This window comes from Rhamphochromis longiceps, linkage group LG18 (genome assembly GCF_057381845.1).
Source record: "Rhamphochromis longiceps isolate RC_006_pf linkage group LG18, R_longiceps_female_GT1.1, whole genome shotgun sequence".
Classification (NCBI taxonomy): Eukaryota; Metazoa; Chordata; class Actinopteri; order Cichliformes; family Cichlidae; genus Rhamphochromis; species Rhamphochromis longiceps.
In genome coordinates, this window is record NC_140574.1 from 20514555 (window position 1) to 20536400 (window position 21846).

Sequence of the window (21846 nt, forward strand, 5' to 3'; positions counted from 1 at the left end):
TGTGTTTATTATTATTTTATTGTGTTTAAGTTGTTTTTCATTTTGTCATTTTAAAATAAGACTTTAATTTGACACGTCATGTAAAAAACTAAATAAATAAATACAATTTTAAGAAAAAGAAGCATTTTGACAGGATGCACATTTTCCATAGCAGGTTTCAAGTCCATATTTATTTATTTCTCTCAACAGAACCCAAGTGACAATCAGAATACAGTACTTTATTCCTCAAACATGTTTATTCCTTTTTTTTTTTTTTTTATTACGCAAAACAAGAGAACACTCAGTGCAATAAGACAGAGGACTGACGGTGCGGTGCTCTCTCTACCTTTTCACAGTGCACGTTTATACACACAAAAAGATTGTACATCATCATCATTGTTACATTTCCAACCTTCACCCACCAACATCATGAGGGCAAAGTGAATGTCTTAAGACAATCATTTTTTTAAACTAGCAACTTGCATACAGTGTAGCCAGGTACACACACTCATAAACACACACACACGCACACACACGCGCACAGCTCTCTCCCTCACACGCATACTGGTACCAACAAAGGTTTCTGATTCGTTGATTCTCATAGAGAGGGGCTACTGCACTTGCACTTTAGGGGCTGTTGTTAAACCCATACTATTTTGGCAATGTTGACATTGCCTTTTAATGTGCAAAAGAGAACCAACTGAATTCATGCAAATAAGAGGTTGAGGTAGAGGGAGAGAGCAGGGGGAGATGAATGTGTATGCAACCAGCCTGATTTAATGTGAAGGAAGATGAGAGTTAGTGCAGTTCACTTATTTTTTTGTAGCCTGACAGAATTGCAGGCCCTTGTGCAACCCCTCCCCGTCATTTTTGACAGCTTAAAGCTGTTGTCATGTGATAGGTCCTTCAATAATTTGATCTCTAAAATGGTTGCCAGCCATTGAATTGGATTGGAAACATTGTCAGAGACACCCAAATATAGATGAGTGTATGTCACACACCCAGCCATTCTCCTGAGGCTTTACCTTTCAGCCAATAAATGAAAACTTACATGGCACAACTCACTATTCCTTACAATTTCAAAAAATATATATAAGCATAAACTTGAAAGTTACTTCTTAAGCAAGTGCATATGGCTATTATAATCTGCAGTGAAATTAAGAAATCTAAAAGCTCAGGTGTTGATTGTACGGGCTGGTCGTTGGCATCAAGTATTTACACTGTCACGGTGCTTTGCAGTGTGCATGGCAATGTAAAGATGCTGGTACTCGCCAGCTATTGCCACTAATCCCATTTTAAATAACCAAGCATCCAAAGTGCAACCACACCCATATCTCGCTTTTACAGGCTTTGGCTGGTCTTGGAAAATGATCCTGTTTACAATGTATGTTCTAATTTGCTACCTCCCCACCCCGCCCTCATAGTGTATTTTAGAATACAGCAAAAAACATTACACACTATCTCTGTCCTCTACAAATGCCAACAGGCTTTCCTGCGAAACAGCTTTAAAAGGCTTTGACGTAGTGACCACACAGTTTCTCACTGTTAAATACAAACTGAAGCACAAGTAGTATCCTGTTTCTGTTCTAGGACCAGCTGTTGTACATTCTAGAACATCCTGGACCAGGCATGGACAGACCTGGAATCTAAAGCACGGCGACGTAAACTCCTTAACTTACAATACAACAGTGAAAATGTAAAGTATATATAGACAGAATTAAATAGTCCATTCATTTTAGTGCTTTTAAGCACAAACAAAAAAAAGCGCTTGGCATAAGAAAATTATGCAACTACAGTACAAGTATCGATAGATTATGTTTTGAAATGTAAAATAACCTGAACAAAAATAACATAAAAACAAATATTAGATTGCATCTACATCTACTATACATAATTTAAGTTTCCTTTTGATCCCCATCATCTCATTTAGAAAATATCTATTCATCATCAAATATCTACTCTACTAATACAGGAGTCCAGTCACAGGAAATAGAAAAATATCAAATATCACCAGTGATGATAAGAAACATGACAACCTGAACAAGCAGAAATATTGCTGTGGTAACCACCATTGTCCTTTGACATCAGTGAGCATCATCCCTCTTGTCCTCTCAGCGGCCGCCCTGAAGCCTGTGATGTTTTAGGGAGGAGAGGGAGTGGTTAACTGTGGGTTATGTGTTCGAAATGCCTTGTAAATGTCAGATGGCGGTATCCCAGAATACCGTTGTCTGGGTGGGGTATGGAGGAGGACGGATCTTCTTGGTCCCGCCGTTTTTTCCCCAGCTTGGAAGGACAGATGTATTTTCCTGCTTGCACTGACTTCGTTCCTGGTGCCTGTCCTCATTCCTGTCTGGCAGAGGAGGAGGAGGCCTCTCCAGAGATCTCTGCAAGTGCGGATGCTGTCTGGAACGGATTTCCATGCATAGGGTGCGTTTCCTCTCGATTTGCTCTAGCATAGTGGTGTCTCCACATATCCATGGCATCTGGGGCATCTGAGCAACACATTTAACATACCACGTGAAATAAATACAAATTAACTCTTTCTAGAATTTCTTTTTGATGTCATTCACAATTGACTAAGTGATCATATAACACAAAAAATGAATTCAGGGGCGGATGGGTGTGGTTTTTGATTTGATTTGGTGTAACCCAGCGTCTCACCAGTACTGATCATTTTTAATGGAGAGAATGGTAAACCCATTTATGTGTTCCCGGCTTTAGGTAATAAAAGAAAAAAAATAGAAAAATGATTTTGACAAAAATCATGTTCACCAAATTGCTGTGCTAGGAGCACCCTTACTCATGAACTTCACCCTACACTATGACTTAATAAATCAGTTTAAAAAAAATACAATTGATATATCTGGCAGAAGATGAAGAGTTAAACACAATGTAGATCTCTCTGAAAGTTCTGAAACCTGCTGTGGATTTCTCTTCACTGTCTTTGCAAACAATTTACTTTTTTTTTTTTTTTAAATAAATCTTCAGTTGTAACCACTATGTTTTAATAAACTGAAGATTTTTCACATTACTAATGAAAAATGCCTAATTAATCAGTGTTATTAATTAGTGTTTTGTTAAATAGTTAACTAGTCAATCAATTGAATAGTCAGTTAATTTAAATTGTTGAGATAAAAGAGTTAGATTTCGAATCCCCACACCAGTTTGACCAACTAGAACAAAATATCTTTAAACAGTCCAAACTGTTCCATACCAGACTAAGAAATAAGTTTTCAGGACCTATAAGAAACTGACACTTCAGGTAAAGAGACAGACAAGACAAAACAAAACAAAAGAAAGAACAAACCAGATATGCATACCTGACTTTGATGTGTCTCTGTTGCCCTCCTTTGTGGAGTTCCCACTGGGGAAGGATTAGCAGGTTTAGACGGTGAGCGGGCATACTTAGATGCTGCTTTCAGATCTACAAAGGAATAAAAAATCACATTTAGTAGTATGCCATTTGAATAGTTATATGCATTGTCTAATGCCGCCTTAAAATTTAGGTCCTAACACTCACCATTTCCTGTTCCCATGGTCATCGGAGGGCTACCTGATGACCTTCCGTGATGAGTGGGTGTTGTTGTTGATGAATGCTGTCCTGATATTGTGCTGCCATTCCTCTCTTGTGCTTTTGACTGGTCTGTGTTGTAATTTGCTCTGTTATCTCGTCGGGGGGTGCCATCTGATCTGTATCCTCGCTCCTTATTATCACACCTGTATTCCATTGATGAAGGGCTCTTGGTGCTCTTGATGTCAAAATGATGATGCTCTGAGCCATTCAAACTTCTGTCTTTGCTGTCCCGCCTCACTTCAAGGCCAGTTCTGCTCAGATCTTTGCTGTCCTGCCTGGATAAAGGAGGAGGAGGAAGATCTCCACTATTGTGGCAGCTTCGATCTCTCCCCTCATACCTGGATTCGGAGTTGGAACCAACTCTGTCCCTGCTGTTGCTGCTTCTGGATGCTTCTTGTCGGGGAAGGATCTCTGGTGGCTGATCTATTCTACCTTCATATTTGTGCTCCGTGTCATTCCTTTCTCTCTCTTTGCTCTCCTGTTGGGGTAACAAATCGGGACGATGGTCTTTGCTATCATGCCTGTATTCTGGTCCGGTTCTAACCCTGTCTTTGCTCTCTTGTCGGGAAAGAAGCTCAGGGGGCCTATCTCTGCTTTCGTGCTTTGAGTCCACACCATTTCTGGCTCGCTCTTTGCTATCCTGTCGGGGTAAGAGTTCAGGTGGCTGATCCAGTCTCTCTCTGCTTTCATGTCTGTAGTCTACAGGATTTCTTGCCCTTTCCTTGCTGTCTTGCCTTGGCAACAGCTCAGGTGGCTGATCAAGCAGTCTGTCTCTGTCTTTGCTCTCCTGTCTCAGCAAAGACTCCATTCCATGTCCCCCACTTCGATCTTTACTGTCTCTCCTTGGTAATAGGTCACCATTGCTAATCCCTCTGTCCTTGGAGTCTTTTCTTATCAAAGGGATTGTTTCTATGGAGCTGCTGCCCCTATCTTTGGAGTCCCGCCTCACAGGGATGGGCTCTGCATTGCTGCATGCCTGGTCCCTGCTATCCCTGCGAACCAGCTGTGCATCTACATTGCTACAAGTACGGTCTTTACTATTTCGTCTGTGGGGCAGAGGCTCTGCATTGCTGCTTCCTCTCTCTTTGTCTTTTTCTCTGTCTTTGTCTCTGTCTTTTCTATGTGAAGACTCTTTACTGTGACGCTCCTTGGATTCACGCTTGGACTCCTTGCTGTGACTGTGACGTTCCTTGCCTTCTCGCTTTGACTCACTGTGAGACTTACTTTTGGACTCAGCTGCCAAAGAAAGGGGGGGTAAAAATAAAAAACACATAATTAGGCAAATCAATAGACATTCAGTTTTTGATGTACCTATCAAAATAAACTGGATAAAAAAACACACAAAATAAATAAATAAATAATTAAACAGTGGGACAAACTGTGATTATCATCAGAATCCGACTTGTTACTGCAATGCAAACAATTATCCACTAGGTGTCCCTTACTACCCATTTAAGAAGCTGTGGTAGGAGTTGTAAACCTCTGGAGTTGAAACAAAATGATTGAATGCCATATACATATACAGTGGTGTGAAAATTGTTTGCCACCTTCCTGATTTCCTATTATTTTAACATTTGTCACACTTAAACGTTTCAGATCACCAAACAAATTTAAATATTAGACAAAGATAACACAAGCAAAGTTTTTAAATGAAGATGTTTATTATTTAGGGGAGAAAAATCCAAACCTACATGCCCCTGCTTGATAAAAAAAAGATTGCCCCTCCCTGTTATAAGATAAATTAACTGTTGTGTATCACATCTTTGGAAAGATGAGCTCAATTTCTCTAGCCAGTTTCTCTAGGCCTGATTACTACTGTGCCTGTTCTCAATCAAGAAATCGCTTGCATAAAACCTGCCTGACAAAGTGGAGTAGACCAAAACATCCTCAAAAGTCAGACATCATGCTGCGGTCCAAGGAAATTCAGGAACAAATAAAAGACAATGTAACTGACTTAGGGTCAGTGTTCATGAATCCACCATAAGAAAGAGACTGGGTAAAAATGCCCTGCATGGCAGAGTTCTATGACAAAAGCAACTGCTGAGCAAAAGGAACATAAAGGCTGCTCTCAGTTTTGCCAGAAAACATCTTAATGAACCCCAAGTCTTTTGGGAAAATACTCTGTGGATCCACAAAACAAAAGTTGAACTTTTTGCAAGGTGTATATCTTATTACATCTGGCAGATAGCCTGTCCACTTATGAATGGCTTAAGAAAAACAAAATGAAAACTTTGGAGTGGCCTAGTCAAAGTCCTGAAACCTGAATCCAATTGAGATGCTATGGCATGACCCTAAAAAGGTGGTTCATGCTCCCAAACCCTCCAGTGTGGCTGAATTATAACAATTCTGGAAAAATGAGTGGGCTAAAATTCCTCTGCAGCGCTTTAAAAGACTCATTGCCAGCTATCACAAATACTTGATTGTAGGTTTAGGGGAAAATCACTTTTTCAAGCAGGACCATGTAGGTTTTTGACCTCTTAAAAATAAATAACTTCATTTAGAAACTTCATTTTATCATTTTTTTTGATGATCTTAAACATTTAAAAAACTTTATCCCACCACCGTATGGAGATATCTATCTATCTATCTATCTATCTATCTATCTATCTATCTATCTATCTATCTATCTATCTATCTATCTATCTATCTATCTATCTATCTATCTATCTATCTATCTATCTATCTATCTATCTATCTATCTATCTATCTGAACGTAGCACTCTTAATTCTTATTCTCATGTATATCTCATGCACATATCTTCCCACGTAGCACTTTTAATTCTTATCCCTACTTTTATTTTTTTCCATGTCTATTTAAGTGCTATTTATGACACTATGTTTGCACTGAAGCACCGCAGCAATTTCCTAATGTTGTAAACCTGCTCAACATTTGGCAATAAACCCCATTCTGATTCTGATTCTGATCTATCTATCTATCTATCTATCTATCTATCTATCTATCTATCTATCTATCTATCTATCTATCTATCTATCTATCTATAGATAGATAGATGGATAGATAGATAGATAGATAGATATACATATGCATCACTGGCCTGAGCCTGTCTCTGGATGGTTTCCGTACAAGCTGTAACCTACAATACATTGTGGAAGCATCCCCTGTCATGCCTGCATGCGTCATATGTGTAGTTTTATGCTGATGTGTGTATTGGGGGGGGGGGGGGGGGGGGGGGGGGGGGAGTAAAAGAGAGCAAGTGTGGTGATTAACCAGTTGGTAAGTGGGTCAGGGTAGCTGTTGCTGCCCCTGTTGCCTTAGAAAGGGAAAGAACAAAATGATCCTCCATTCCTTCATAACCTTCATGTTCACAACACACAACATATGTGACATTTGCACCAACTAAACCAAAAATCTCACTGATGAGAAATCAAAGGGTAATCCTCGCACCTAAATGCAGTCTCTAACTAAAAGCACATTATTCAGCAGCTAATAATGACAATCTCTGGAAAAAGCAAAAAATGTATACCAGTTTGGTACATGCATGAACATGTATATCTCATTACAGTCAAAATGGCAAGAAATCATAAATTCTCTCAGCGTCCACCGTCCCCATCTGCACAGCTGCTCCTGCTGCCCGATTGGCTTACATATGTGTGTGATGATTGGACAGAAAAGGGAATCTGAAATCCTGTGATCAGGTGTAGAATAGAGTTCAGAGGCATAACATCTCTATCAGGAGCATGCATTGTAGTCTGACGTGCCCTGAGCTGTGATTGGCTGCATTACCCACGGGGAGGGAATCTGCAAATAAGAAACAGGGATTTCTCCTCCTTCCACTGTTGCTATGTTGTAGTTGCTAAGAGCACTGAGTAAGGATGGATGTGTGGATTCTTTGTAGTTTTTTGTTTTTTTTCATGATTTATGATGTACGCATAAATGCTGTGTTTAGTGGTATTTACATTAAAGAAAACTGTTAAGCTGTTAAATTGTTGTTAAATTCTTTCAGATTGTGAAACTCAGGTATGAGGAGAGTTATGTGAAGTTGAGGGTTAAACAGCATGTCATCTTCACTGTATATGATTACATACTCCATCTGACTTTGTTACTGACTCCAGTAAAGTATGACACGCCTCTACAAAATGAATCTAAGCAGAAAAATAAAGGTTGCAATATGCTTGAGAATGAGAAGGCCAATTTGTGACTGACTGATAATGCTGCTGGCACCAGACTCAGAAATAGATCCTGCTTTTATATCTTTCTTCTTTCGTAAATCAATTTGTGCAGCAAGGGGTTTGTTTTCCTACCCGACCGCACATATTTTGGCACCGTCTTCCTGAGTGTGCCATAATATCTGTATTTAAATGTTGATGTTTACATATTTAAAAGTAATGCTGCCTGATGGCCTAATGCCATGGGTTGGTTTGAGAGACCTACGGCCCGCTTTAGTCTTTAATCCTCTCAGATTAAATCATACGATCTGTATCAGACTTGGCTTGGCAGGTCTAGATTAAACAAACGCAAACTGCAAAGTGCCCTGCAAACATCATGCTGTGAAAGCGATGCATTAAATGCACAAACTCGTGATTTTGCAGGATCAAACTTGTTAACCCTAAATGTGGACTGATTAAGGAATTAAAAAGTGTTTATTTATGTTTGCTGCCAGGTTTACTGTCGCTAAATCTCTTTACACTAACACAGTGCACACTGCCCAGTGACACACTTCTGTGTTACCTCTGCTCTTCAGTTTGTTATCCTACTTTCTAGTGCTGCTTTCTAACTAAATCTGTCATTCTCATGAAACAAATGTGTGTACAGTAGACAGGGCAGAAAAGCTGTTTAATGGGCACGTGTTTGCAACAAGGATGTAGATTTGGCATGGACAGAAGGGACGTGTCCCCACCAATATCCAGCGATTATTGAATTGTCCCCACCAATAATTTGATCTCTTTGAGTAAAGAAAAACAAACCCGATAGTAAGAAAAAAAAAACGATCTGTCAACGTCTCATTCACCCAGCGGTGCAGAAAGAGTTAAATTACGTTCTCTACTGGAGTCCTACCCCATGTGACAAATATGGCCAATGTGATTGGCTGTGCTTTTCAGGGAGTTTTCAAAACTAACTACACAACAGGCAGCACATTCTCTCAGTCTCAGAGCAGCATTTCTAATTTTGATTGAAACTGTCAGAGAAAACGGCAGCCTCGAGCAAGCCAGGATATTAGTTTACAGAGGCTGTTAAAATTATATGTCTAACGTTAAAATGTTGGTGACACAATAATTTCATCCTAATGGCACTGACATATTCATAGGGTTAATTTTTGAGACAAAATATCATGAATAGTCATGATTTTGCAAATATTCCACCTTGTAGTGCAGTTTGCACAAATTGTTTTAAAAATGCACTCACCCTACAAACATCACTGATGAGTCAAGATCTGCACAAATTGACAGAAGCACTGAAGCAGCTGCACATTTTATTCTTATTGTCATGTATGTCCTATTTGTCAGGTGACAGAAGAACCAACACAAAGCTCACAGAGCAATGGTGATACAAGATCAAAGGTGAAATTGGATCATGACTTGATGGTTCATTACTGTATTTGAAGCACATGTGTGACTGCATGTATTTGGAATGTCTCACTTTTATTTATCAGGTGACAGAGGCAGCTCTGCCATGTTGTCGCTCGGACAGAGGTGAAGAGGCGAGGTCACAGGTGACTGACTGATGATTTGGTGCTATAGATTAACGAGAGAAGAAGGCATGTGTTTGGCTGCTTCACATAGTGGACATTGAGTTATTGTGTGGGGCACCAGTAGTGCATGTGTGTTGCTGTAACAGTAGTTCATGTTTAGAATAAAACATCCCAGCTCACTGATTTGATCGGGGCAATAGTGCCTAAAATGTTGCATCATTTTGCTGAGAGATCTTTTACTTTGTGGTAATCTGAAATGAGTAGTTTTATGGACAAAACCCACCAGGTCATTCAGTGTTCCCTTAGTGCTAATGTATAAGAGATGTTGGTGTACTATAACTGAAGTAATGTTGTTAAGTCCTTAAAGTCATATTCTTTTATTGTCATGACTGTATTTGAAGCTATTTTTATTTTTGTATGATACCTGATTTATATGGAATATGGCTGAAGTAAACTAAAGCCTAAAATACTTTAGTCATTTGCTTAATAGTAATTTAACATTATACAATTCACATATAAAACTATGAATTGTAATTTTAAATGGTTTAAAAGCATGTAGAATAACATATGTAGGCAAGTATATTTCTCCTTTTTTTTAATCAAGAAGCAAAGACGAAAAGGAAAAAAAAGAAACAGGGCAGAGTTCGGTGGTTGAATCATCCGTCCCCACCAATGCCAAATCCAAATCTACGCCCTTGGTTTGCAAACTATCTACACTCATAGGGAAACCAGAAAGTTTGCAATACTTTGAATTAGTATCTTTTTGTAACTACATTTCATAATCACAAGACTTACTTTCTCCTGGCTCCTTGGATTTTCTTCCACTGGAATTTTTCTTTAGCATATTCCTGCCTGTCGTAAACAGGTTGGTTAGTTCATCCAGAGGGCTGGTGGGTGTCCTTGAGCGGCCTGTTGATACATTTTGCATAGACCCATGAAGTCGTCCGACACCATCTTGAGGTGGCGAGCCTTTTCCATGCGGTGTAGCAGAAGCACTTCGGGGCAGACCCCCAGGGAATGGCATCGGAGCATCAAAGGGAGGTGTACGCATGAGGCTGAGAGGGGTGAGACAGCGACCCATGCTGACTGGCGACGGACAAGCAGAGTGGCTACGCTGATAGGAAGATGATGATGAGGATTTATAAAGGGTACAGGGCAGAGGAGGCGCAGAGGAGCGTCCAGAGACAGTGAGAGTTGGGGTGGCTGTGAGCTCCCTACGGATGTGTGCGGAGGAGGGTGGCTCGGTGGAAGAGGTGGGAGATTTGCTGTATGACTGGTTCTCCAGCATGGGCAATTTGGCTACATCTAAAGGGGTGAGGGGAGACTCATCTGAGTTAGGCGAGCACTGGGCAGGCGCTGGTGGGAACACCAACAGTGGAGGTCGATGAGTGAGTAAATTGGGGAAGGGTGCAGGAATGTCACACAGTGGAATGTTTCGAGGTGTGGAGCAGCGGCTGAGAGGCTCAGGTTCATAGGGTGCCGGGGTAGGGCACGCAGAACGACATCCTACAGGGTCGGTGCGGTACTCCATGTCATCCAGAGCTGGGTACTTCATCTCCTCGTACACAGACTCATCTGGCTCCTCATCCTCACTCTTCAAGGGTTCTCGCATTCCAACATCAATCCCACCCATCTCTATATAGACAGGTTCGTCTTCACAGTCATCAGTAGGGCTGTCATCACTTTGAGGAGGTGATGGGTTGCATTCGTTAGGGGAAGTGACATGGTGGAGGGGTTTGGAGGGGCAAACCCCACTGCCTCCATGGCTCTTAATGTAGGACTCATCAAAGGAAACACTCAGTTGTGTGTTGGGGTTCCTCTTGGGTTTGGGTGGTGGCACCCTCCTGCAGTCCTCACTGCATCCCTGAACTGCTCAAAAGGAGAGAGAAAAAAAGTCTAAGATCTAATTTGTTGAGGTATGAGTCAAATAATTATTGAGTCATATATAATAGATTACTGAATTGGGTGAAATTCAAGTTTTTATAATCTATTTGTCATTAATTATTAATGTGGGTCAGTTGTAGGTCTATATGTGTTACTCAGCGCAATATCTTGAGTCAGATATGTGGGAATAGTTGAGGCATATACATGTTTCTAGGTCACATATATGGCAGCATGCGAGTATACTATCTGGGTCACACACACTGTTGAGCTTCTTTCTGATAGTGGTGACGTAGCTTTGCAGTGCGAATCTCTTTAGATGTGGTGCGGAGAGGCATTTATACAGCTAGTACTGTAAAATACACTGCGGTACCACTACAGTAGCTTACAGAGAGTAGCCATAGCTCTATGCTCCCAACTTGCTCTGAGTCTATTTCTAGGTCAAATACTGAGATGTTTGGATAGAAGTGTCCCTCACACTGGCAGGTAGTGGGAGATGAATGTGGTTAAGAGCTGGAGTATGTCTAAAATTTTTAAAACTGCAAATTTTATACCTTAAATAATTCATGTGGCAGATGGCCGAGACACACTCCTAGTTCCAGTAACTGTATGACTCACCACCCTTACTCCATGCATACAGGCGCACAAACACACACTAAAGATGCCGACACCTTAAGAGAGAGGAATTAGGACTGATATGTACAGTTCATAGTTTAGGTTGTTTTTGTTTTGTTTTTCTATTTTTTTTTTAACCTTTTTTTTTTTGCAAAAAATTGGATACAGTGTATTGCACGTTTATAAAAATGTCTCTTGTTTATAATATTATTTGAGAAAAAAATGAATTCAATGTTAGGTTTATTATCCAGTGCGAGAACCAAAAGTAAAGACTACAAATTAAAACAAAACATCCAATTTTGTTCTGCTTTTTGCATGCTATACATTTAGTCACGATCATATATATAAACTAATTTGAACAGAGGATGCTTGGGTCTTTTGGGCTGGTGTTCTCTCCTAATTAACACTTGCTAATAATGTGCTAATACAAGATTTGGTTAAGCCCAAATGTGTTTTGGCATGTGCTTCTTTGGACTATGATACTGAGATTCCTGCATATGCTCCTCTCCTGTCTTTGTGTGGGCATGCATGTGTATATATGTGCGGGCAGTAATGGGCACATAATGGTGCTCCTCTTCCTCGTTTCCACAGCAGCAAATTACATTACTACACTAGCAGGTTTCCATGGTTAATGCTGAGATCTGTTTCAGCATGGATGATGAATCCACCCCTTCAAAACATCGCTCTCCTTTCTCTTCTCCTCTCTCCACTGCTCCCTCTACCCCACCTCCCCCTTGCAGCGGATGTGTTTACCCGCAGCACCCTCCCCCCCTCCCGCTCCTCCTGGGGAAAACGAATCTAGGTCAATCGCTCCTCCTGAATGAATTCTACTCTGACAAGCTCCTCCCCTTACCACTAAAGCGCCAGCTACAGAGCACGCAACCCTCCCCTCAGCCAGGGACACCCCCACACTCTCAATTTGATTGGCTCAGAAGCCTTAGTTTTCAGCATCTCTGGAACCTCATTGGCCCAAGCTGCTCAGTAATGCTGGGATTGGCTGGGCTGCAGGGGGTCTTGTTTCTGTGAGATGGTTGCCGTGGTGCCCAGGAAGATCTGTGCGCACATAGTGATCCCCACCAATCTGAGCCAGGCAGGGTGACTCCCTAAACATCACGTTGGCAGCAAAGCTTCCAAACTGGAATGGAGTCAATGCTCCCTGCAAACTCTAAATCTTTTTGTTATTAATGCAACCTGAAAACTCTATCAGTTTAACTTTGCAAAATGCATGTATTGTGATTTCCCCCCCCCCCCCCCCCCCCCTGAGACAGTACTGTGCAGCTTGCATTTGTTGCAAGAAAAATTGTCTTGGGATAATAATGTTCAGTTAAATTACTCTAAACTGGTCTTACATTGACACAAGGCATATTTGAAGAGGAGTTTTAAGCAAGGTTAGAACTGTCAAAGCAGTTGATGCACGGAAACAGCTTAAATTACTAACAATGTGGCAATAACCTTCTATAAGCAGCACTATTATTACTCTGCTGAGCTGAAACCTACTATGCTGAGCAAGAGATGGAGTTTGTATATAGAGCAACACCTGATGATTACATGCACAAGGATAAATAATCTCAACGTGCTCCAAAGATCTTATCATACACACACAATCACATGCATTATAAGTGACTACTTCCATCTCTGTCTCTACATGGTAGTAGAGATGGTAGCAACCTGATTTATCTGTTGGGAAGCAGAAATATGCAAACTACCATTTGCTAATTTGATAACAAGAGAAAAAAAGGACTGTGAGAATGAAAACTCAAACAAAGCTACAACCTATCCCAAACTTCTTAATTTTTCTTTGGTATTATAATGGTATTCTCAGTTTATATGGCCTGTTCATTTTGCGGTATGTTATTAAATGCATGCTAGAGTAGGTCAGCCCTCACGAAATGGAAAACCATGACCATCAGAACATATTGCAGCACAGATGTCTTTAAATATTCATTTATTATTATACATGTGCTTCAGGCTGTCATGTTTGCAATGTTGTTTAGCATAGCCAAAATATGGATATATATGATATATAATACTTTAATCACAGTTCAATCCCATATTGTATTTACACCCTTCATCTTATATCAGTTTACACCTATGGTAGGTCAGTGAAAAGCATACACTGAATAGTTAAATTTCATGTCATTGTGAGAGAAGCAATGTTGAAGAGGTCCCTGCAGTTCAGCTATATATAGTGCATCAGTCTTGTGTGAAGTGCCACCACCACTCACCGTCACATCGCTCCCCGCGGCAGGTGGACATGGGACTATGGTCCACTGCCTCAGACGACATGCTCAGCTTGGTGGCTGGGTCTCTCCTGGGCTTAGGCGGGGGCTGCTTCCTAGAAGTTGGACTTCCCACTTCCTCCTCTCCTCCACCCCCAGTGTTCCCACCACCGACCGAGTGAAGGGACTGGGAGCGTACTGAGAAGCCCTGCCCACAGGCGATAGGGTGCAGGTGGGGCACGGGCATGCGTTCCTGGGGGTCTGGCATGGTATTTAAGCCCATACGCAAGTGCTTGCCCTCAGTTGCTATCTCCTCACCCGATCTGAAACAGCGAAAGAGGAAGGACAAAGAGAAGGGTTAAGAGATCAGAATGAATAAATGTGGAATGCAAAGAATAAAAAAGATAAAGACACAGAAATACAGACATTCCACAATCCAACACATTACAATCAAACGTCTTTCATTTGATCGTATGCGCACGTAGGTATGTGCATTTCATTGTGTGCAGGTGGTCAAAATGACAAGAGCACTAAGTTAACAATAACAGATGTGTTAGTGCCATTGACAGGATGGCTTCTTTCAGGGCAAAGCATTGATTTGAGTTTAACCCTGGATATGACTGATAACCCTCACACAAGCACACACAATCAATCCCTTTAAACGGATGATTGGGCTGAATGGAGTGTTAATGATGTCTGAGTGTTGTGCAATAATGGCGTGAAGGGAAGTGTGTGCTTGAGTGTAAATGGGTGAGTAAATGAGTTCAAGCTCTGACTGTGTTTTAGCATCATATTAAAGAGACAGCAGAACTAAACTTCATTTCAGAGATTCATCTATTTGAAAAATCTCACATTTGCATCTGTGACATTGTCAACCATGCATGTTGGTATGGATGTATGTGGGGGTGACCTCTCAGCCTGTTACTTTGCTGACTATGACTCCCTCTCTGGCCAGCTGCTGAACAGAAGGTGCTCAGTGGGTTGGGTTCATTGGTCAGGGGCTTAACTTTGCCTAGCAACAGGGTACCCATAGAAACCAGACACAAAACCAGCTGCCACTGCACAACAATAATAAAGCACACGTGCACACCATAAGCACATGATAACCGCAGCAGGGTTTGTTTTAATAGTATACTGCTGATATAAGTTTAAAAAAGGGACCTGCAGAAACATGTAGAGGCACAGAATGAACAAACCCAGAAGTTAAAAATCACAAGTTTATGTAAATAACTATAATATATATATATATATATATGGAAAAAAAAACATCAATGAAGAAATTATAAATTCTTTATCAACAAGATTCAGCCACAGGTGTTTTGGGCATGCATCTGCTGTGACGTGCACTTTTATATACATTGGTTGGTAGTGTGGGGGTGGCTGGGTGTGACTGGAGTACTGGTGCCTGGGTTATTTATAGGATATTTGCCCAGTGATTGGCTAGAGGACAGACCACAGGTGCAGCAGGCGCAGTTGGGGTTGATTTGTTTTTGAGCAGCTCTGGTTGTCTCACTGTGACACCATGGGATGGCAAAACAAGGCACCCCCCCAAAAAAACAAACAAACAAACAACCCCCCCCCCCCCCCCCCAAAAAAAAACAAACAAAACAAAAACAAAAAAACAAACACTTACTAAATGACATACTGAGAAATAAGGAAGGAAAAACTTCTGTTTGTGTCTGCATGCACGTGTGCACAAAGGGCAGGGCAGTCGTTGGGAATTTGCATGCATATGCAAACATAAGTAAATGCGTGTGCATCTGTGTGTGTGCGTGTGTGTGCATGAACGTTGGATAAGGGTCGTTTTGAAGACTCTTAGAGATTTAAATGGATTTGTATGTCTGTGACTGTGTGGATAACTTTTTTCCCTCTGATGAAATACAATAAAAGAAAACCAGAGTGAGAGTGTGCTAGGCAGGAAGGCCCGCCTCACTCAAACCAAACGTGCTGATTTGATTGGCCTATGGCTGCTCCAGCTGTTACCAGGCAGAACCCAACTCCTGCAACTGAGCTCACACTTAATCTCTCTTTAACATTTTCCCCCCCATTTTCCCCCCAACTCTAAAACACACTTGTTCTAACAAGCTCTTTTTTCCTTTACACGATCACACTGTCAGTTTGCTCTTTCCAACCCTTTCTCGTAAATAATAATAATATAAATAATAATATATTCCCTTTTCCAGTTGTTCATGCCCATGCACGCACATAGTACGCAGGATGCACACACAAATTCTTACACTCTCATAGTCTTTCACTTACTGTAAAAAAATGGGTCGTCTCATTGACCTACTTATAGGTCTCATAAAAAATCCAACTATTTTTTGTCTCTTTCTCCAGTGACTGTGAATTAATGTTTTAGGTTTGGCAACACCTAAAAGAAAGTGAACAGCAGATGACACTTTCCTCAGGTGTCACCCTGTCCCATTCACCAAAGTTACAGTACAGGACTGCATAACAATGAGGACATTGAGATCTTGCTGGTAAGTTAAAAATAGAGGCAAAGAAAGATTTCTGAATTTTCTCTAAAAATGCCACTTTGTTTTTCTAATGCCAGCAGTGTAAAGTTGAGCTTTGATCATGCAAGTGACGTGCCATTTGCATATCCAGTCATACTGGGAGCCAAAAAAAGAGACAGAGCTCTTTGGAGATGCATGGACCATTGAGAGAAGCATGACAGGGATCAAAGTGTTCCTGGATAAATAGGTTAAAAAGCCACATCTGGTCAGATATAAATGCTCAACTCCCCAAAAGCACCTTAATTATTTGATGAGCTGCTAAAATTGCCATCAGCTGCTAAAATACTTTGAGCCAGAAAGACTTAAAGCAAGTAAAATTATTTTTAGAATGTTTGAGAACACTGGAAAGCATAAATTTCAAGTACCCAGTGTACACTCATGCTTCTTTCCGTCCTATATTACGACAAACTTTAGATTAAATTAATAGATTAGACATGATTCTAAGACCTAATAAAAAATCATATTACTCAGTATGATGCCTGATGGATATAGTTTCTTTTTATGCCATGATTGTAAAGATCTGCTCTCTGTTTTTGTGGATTGCAAATGTCCATGTTGTCACCAACAACTTTCAAAATCCCTCCAAATACCCTGGTATCATCTCCTGATAATCTAACACCCAGTGGTTCTCTAACACCCAGCAAGCAGGATTTTTCCACGCGCTAGGCACATGTTTACAGCGTGTGCCTTTTATTTAGTGAAGTTACAGTTTCACCATGCTCAGTGGCACTGCTCTAAAAAACAGTGCAGTCAGACATGCGAGTGTTCATAAAGCTGGTTAGAACCCTCCTCTCACACACACCCAGACACACACATTTCCATGTTTCCAGATGGTTTTTAAATAAAGGTGTTTCGAAACACTTACATCATCAGCCTAATTCCCACCCTCACTTCCTAACTTCCTGGGTGTTTTACTGTCCTGGCCCACCTCATTCCTTCTTAATTGTAAAAGCTTGCCATCTCAAAAATAGAGCAGTGATGACCACCATACAAGGACAAGTCCCAAATAAGTCTAAAAGTGAAAAATTAATTATCCTCCATAGATCACAGAGTGCACTGATCCACACTTGTAAACTCCATAACATAGCAAATTAACAAACCCTCTGTCCCAATTTCCTCATCCTTAAGCACGGGATACCCAAAGGCAAAGTGGTTTGGGCTCATACCACACGGGTCCAAATGCCCTTGAGCATCAAGTCCCCTGTTTCAATATCCAGCTGGCTGGACCATTTGTTGCATGTCACCCCCCCCCCCCCCCCCCCCCCCTCTCTCTTTTCCCATATTCCCTGCTTTAAATGTATTCAAAACATACTATTGAGGTTTTCATATTTGCAAGCACTTTTTTTCATCCTACCTCCTTATGGCTTCCTCCTGTTTTCTCTTCTTCTCGTTTTTTTCCTTCAGGAATATCTTGTTTCTCTCATTCCTGGCGTGGTCCAAGTTCTGAGCTACCAGGCCGTTGTAGGCTCTCAGGCCATTCTCTTCAACATATTGGAAAAAGCTGAGAGTTTCCTCCTCTTTGGAGCTCATCATTCTTCAAGTATTTCCACTGCATTCTGGGGGGCATATAAGACATATCAGTCATAATTATTCTTCGAGAAGGGTCACAAAATACAAGAGTGGGCCAGTCATGAGAAAAGCTGGATTTCACAGGCCACACGTTAGTGCCACATGTTGAGTATATGTGACATTGCTGTTGATTTTGAATATGTCTGAATGTTGCTGTAGAGTAGGTGGTGGGCCTTGCATCATGTCTGGATCCAGAAGAGTATTTTCCCTGGAGGTTTGCAACATCCTTTTCTACCGTTCACTCTGCACACAGATGCACACACGCACACACAAAAAAACACACGCACATGCAAACATATACAAAAGCTCATGTGCACATGGAAAGAGCTAAGACTCACTATTTAGCAACAATTACTCATAACCTTCTGCTTCAGTGTGGAACAGTAGCGGCTGCTAATTTTCTCAGTTGTGTTTGCACATTTTCTGGCTGAAATTACTGGCTTTAACCAAGCGAGTGTGTGAATGAGACTGAAAAAGGGCTTTCATCTTCTGCAGTCATAATATAGCCTGGACTCGGAAAGCATAAAACTCCTGGAAGCAATCAGATCAGCACAAATGAAACAAAACTATGAAGCATGCTTTTACATTTATAAATATCATCAATCTTGTCTCTTAAATCCTCAAATACTCTCTTCTCGAGTCCTGCCTTTTGAGTCGGTGATAACATTAATGTTCTTAATGAAAAAAGTGAGAAGAAGCCTTCTCTGTGAAATGTCGACACTTGTGCAGTTACTCAGTGATTCACTCCTAGACGGTAATTAGTTTATAAAAGCAATCGTTTGCAGCCACTTAAAGTCGAGGCACAGAACGAAGCAGATAATGATGCGATTCAGTCTGCATGTATGTTCACTTGGCTGAAAACAAGTGCAACCGCATGTAACGCAGTACATGGAAGTCAGAGAAGACAGAGCATGCTTTTATGTAGGTCAGTGTTTTCAGATCAACCTAAGACTCATGCTTGTTTACGTGTGAGACAAGCACTGAGTGTGAGCTCGCGTGGGGAGGGGGAGGGAGCTTGTGATATCTCGATATATGTTTGCATGTGCATGTGTGTGTGTGTAGAGAGGCAAGGGGAGCAAGGGGGGTCTTGGAGGGCAGCCAAATGGAGATTGCATGGCCAACTCAGAGGCTAGCCATTGTCTGGCCATCCCTCAGCATCCATGATGCATCTCAAAACTGTTTTGCATAGGCTTTTACAGGCAAGATGAGAGGACTGATAAGAGCCAAAACACAGGATCTCAAGAGCAAAGTTCAAACTAGGGCAAGGATGCCTGGTGTCAAGTGGTGCAGAGATGTTTTCTCCTGATAATCAGGTTTTATCACTAATGCACAGGCACAGTGTAACACCTACAGCTGCACAAATACCAATTTTTTTTCAAATCACAGTTTCTGAGGGAAAACGAAGCACACCAGTTAGAGGTACGGCAATGGGAAGGCACAGTTCAAACAGTGTTTGAGCTGAATTAAGCCTGCCTGCCTAATCCCTGTAAGCCTGCAGCAGCACTCTGCACTGGAATCAACTTGTTTATCACAGTGTTTTTACCAACCAAACCTTTCTCACTGGATTGTCCTCCCTCAACTCAATGATACAAAAAGCTATTATTAATTTTTCATCTCCATAAAACCTGTCAGTTCAGTGAACATTTTCATTCTCTTTTTTTTAAGCAAAGCTTGTTTTGCTCAGTGCCTTGCTCAGTGACATGATGCATTCTCTCTCTTTTCTGTCTTGCCCCTTATACCTCCATTTGCCCTAGTTGACATTGGGTGCAACAGTTGGAACACAGAGGTGCACTTTGCTTTAAATGATAGTGGCACACCATTTCTGTTTCTAAGCAACCATGTCACAGGAGAAGGCCAGCATGGATATTCTAGAGACACACTGTCAAGAAAGATTGCAAGGGCAAGAATCTGGTGACAACATGCATGGGTACTTGCGTATGCATATACACACACGCACACACACAGACACACACAATCATTCTAGGACCAAGTTAAAGCTAATGTTTACTTGATGCAACACTTGGCATGTCTTTACACTTGATTTATTTTTATAGGCACTTGAGAAGGGTGCACAGTAGCATTAGACAAGCAGGCATTTTTTGTCAGTGCTTTGTGGGTTTGTAGGTCAGTGCTGTGAATAAAAAAAAAGTTCTGATGCATACTTACAATAGGGTTGTGTCCTTACTGGTTTGTGGACCAATGTGAGGTCTGTCTTCCCCTGACAAGTCCACTGTACACTAATGAACTCTGAGCTATGCTGCAGCACCAGTGCACTATTCCACTTAAAGCCACATAGACTTCCATCCATTGTATGGTCCAACTGATTGGCCAGCTAGAAAGACTGCCTGTGACCCAGGATAAGGCTGGTGCCAGAAGGGAGCCGGGCCATTGGGTACCCGGCCCAGTGCTCCCTTCCCTGGGCAAAAAAGGGAGACGCGTTCGCTCCAATCCAGATATTTCCACAGTTCAAGCCAGATGTCAGCTTCACTTCTTCAAACATCTGCACATGCTAAAGATGGAAGGAAGATGCAGCATAGCAGCTGACCGCACCCGCATACATCTCGCAAATGCACACTAACACACTCACACGCTCTGACATGAAGCTCCCACTTGCAGTTACAGACCAGGCACTCAAAGTCTTTCTAATTTCCAGAATGTCTTTCCTTCTGCTTTAACATGTCAAAGTGCTGCCCGGGTAAAAGGAATCCTTATCCACAGTGCCCTCAAGGTTCAGACCGAGGTAGAGCAAAGTGATGTGCATTTCCAGGTAAGGCATTCCCTGCCTGCTCCCTCCGTCCCGCTTAGACAGATAGGTCTGCACGCTCACACTGTGCTTAAGCAGATGACACTGGGCTTCCCAACTATAGATCACAACAAGAAGAACACGCCCACTGCCTACTGTAGCCACCTTCCACTAGAGCGTCATCCTCTGTCCCTCTTCTTTTTTTTCTCTTGTGTGCTTTTCAACTCATCTTCAAAAGCACTCATACCCCAGCCTCTTTTTGCAGTTAGTCATTTTTATGCTCTCGTCCTGTGTGCCTCGCCTGCCTTCCCTTAGCAACTGGGCTGTAACTGAATCGTGTTTTTCTGCTTTCAGCACCAGGGAGAGCTCTCTCTGTCAGGGGGCGAAGGCGGGGGGTGGAGGGTTGAGTGGGTGGGCACATTCAAAGGGGGCCAAGTGGAAAGAAGGGAGGAGGGATGGAGGGGGGGCCTGAGTGGGAGGAGTCACCAGGTTGCCAGGGTGTGACCTCATTAGACACAACCTCCTCTCCCCCTGGCAACCGATGCGATTCCCCTCCCTGCTACCCCCTTCCTCCCTCCCTCTCTCTCTCACAGCTCGTAAACAACACCAGGACATACACACACACATATAAAAAAAAAACCACTGGCGGTGTTGCTGTGTTGCTTTCAAGTTCATTCATTACATGTACAGTAGTCAAAACAAAGAGTAATAAATGCACGCAGGCAAGAAACAAAAAAAAAGAGAGAAAACAACAATACTTTTCCCTTTCTAATGCGCACACACATTGACCTGCTGATGCAAATTTAAAATATGTTTTGCATAGAAGAACAAAACAAGCAATGCAGTGCAGAGACTTGTTCCTAGTGGCCACAAAAGATGAACGGGATGAAAACAAGGACAGAGTTGAGCCCGAGTTGCATGTTTGTTGGTGGGTGGAGGTGGGGGGTGCTGCTACTGTGACTGTTGTGCACCCCCGCTTGACTGTCTGGGGGATAAGTATTGGTTTCAGTAGCGCTGTCAGTTGTTTCAGTGGTGAGAAAGCCTGGTCTATGGTGCATGAATCAGGGGTTAAGGGAGGGTGAGCTGTTCGAGTTGGTGG

General features: G+C 41.8%; 1 protein-coding gene across 1 annotated transcript; it reads right to left on the reverse strand.

The window, feature by feature from the left end:
* Positions 1–185: 185 nt before the first annotated feature.
* nyap2b (neuronal tyrosine-phosphorylated phosphoinositide-3-kinase adaptor 2b) lies at positions 186–21061 on the reverse strand. Its single transcript, XM_085390114.1, has 8 exons — positions 20171–21061; positions 17790–17991; positions 13926–14242; positions 10000–11073; positions 3500–4789; positions 3300–3403; positions 2202–2471; positions 186–2109 (listed from the first exon to the last, which is right to left on the reverse strand). The coding sequence occupies exons 2-8, from the start codon at positions 17966–17968 to the stop codon at positions 2074–2076; spliced, it is 3270 nt and encodes a 1089-aa protein (XP_085246240.1). The 5' UTR covers positions 17969–17991; positions 20171–21061; the 3' UTR covers positions 186–2073.
* Positions 21062–21846: the final 785 nt, after the last annotated feature.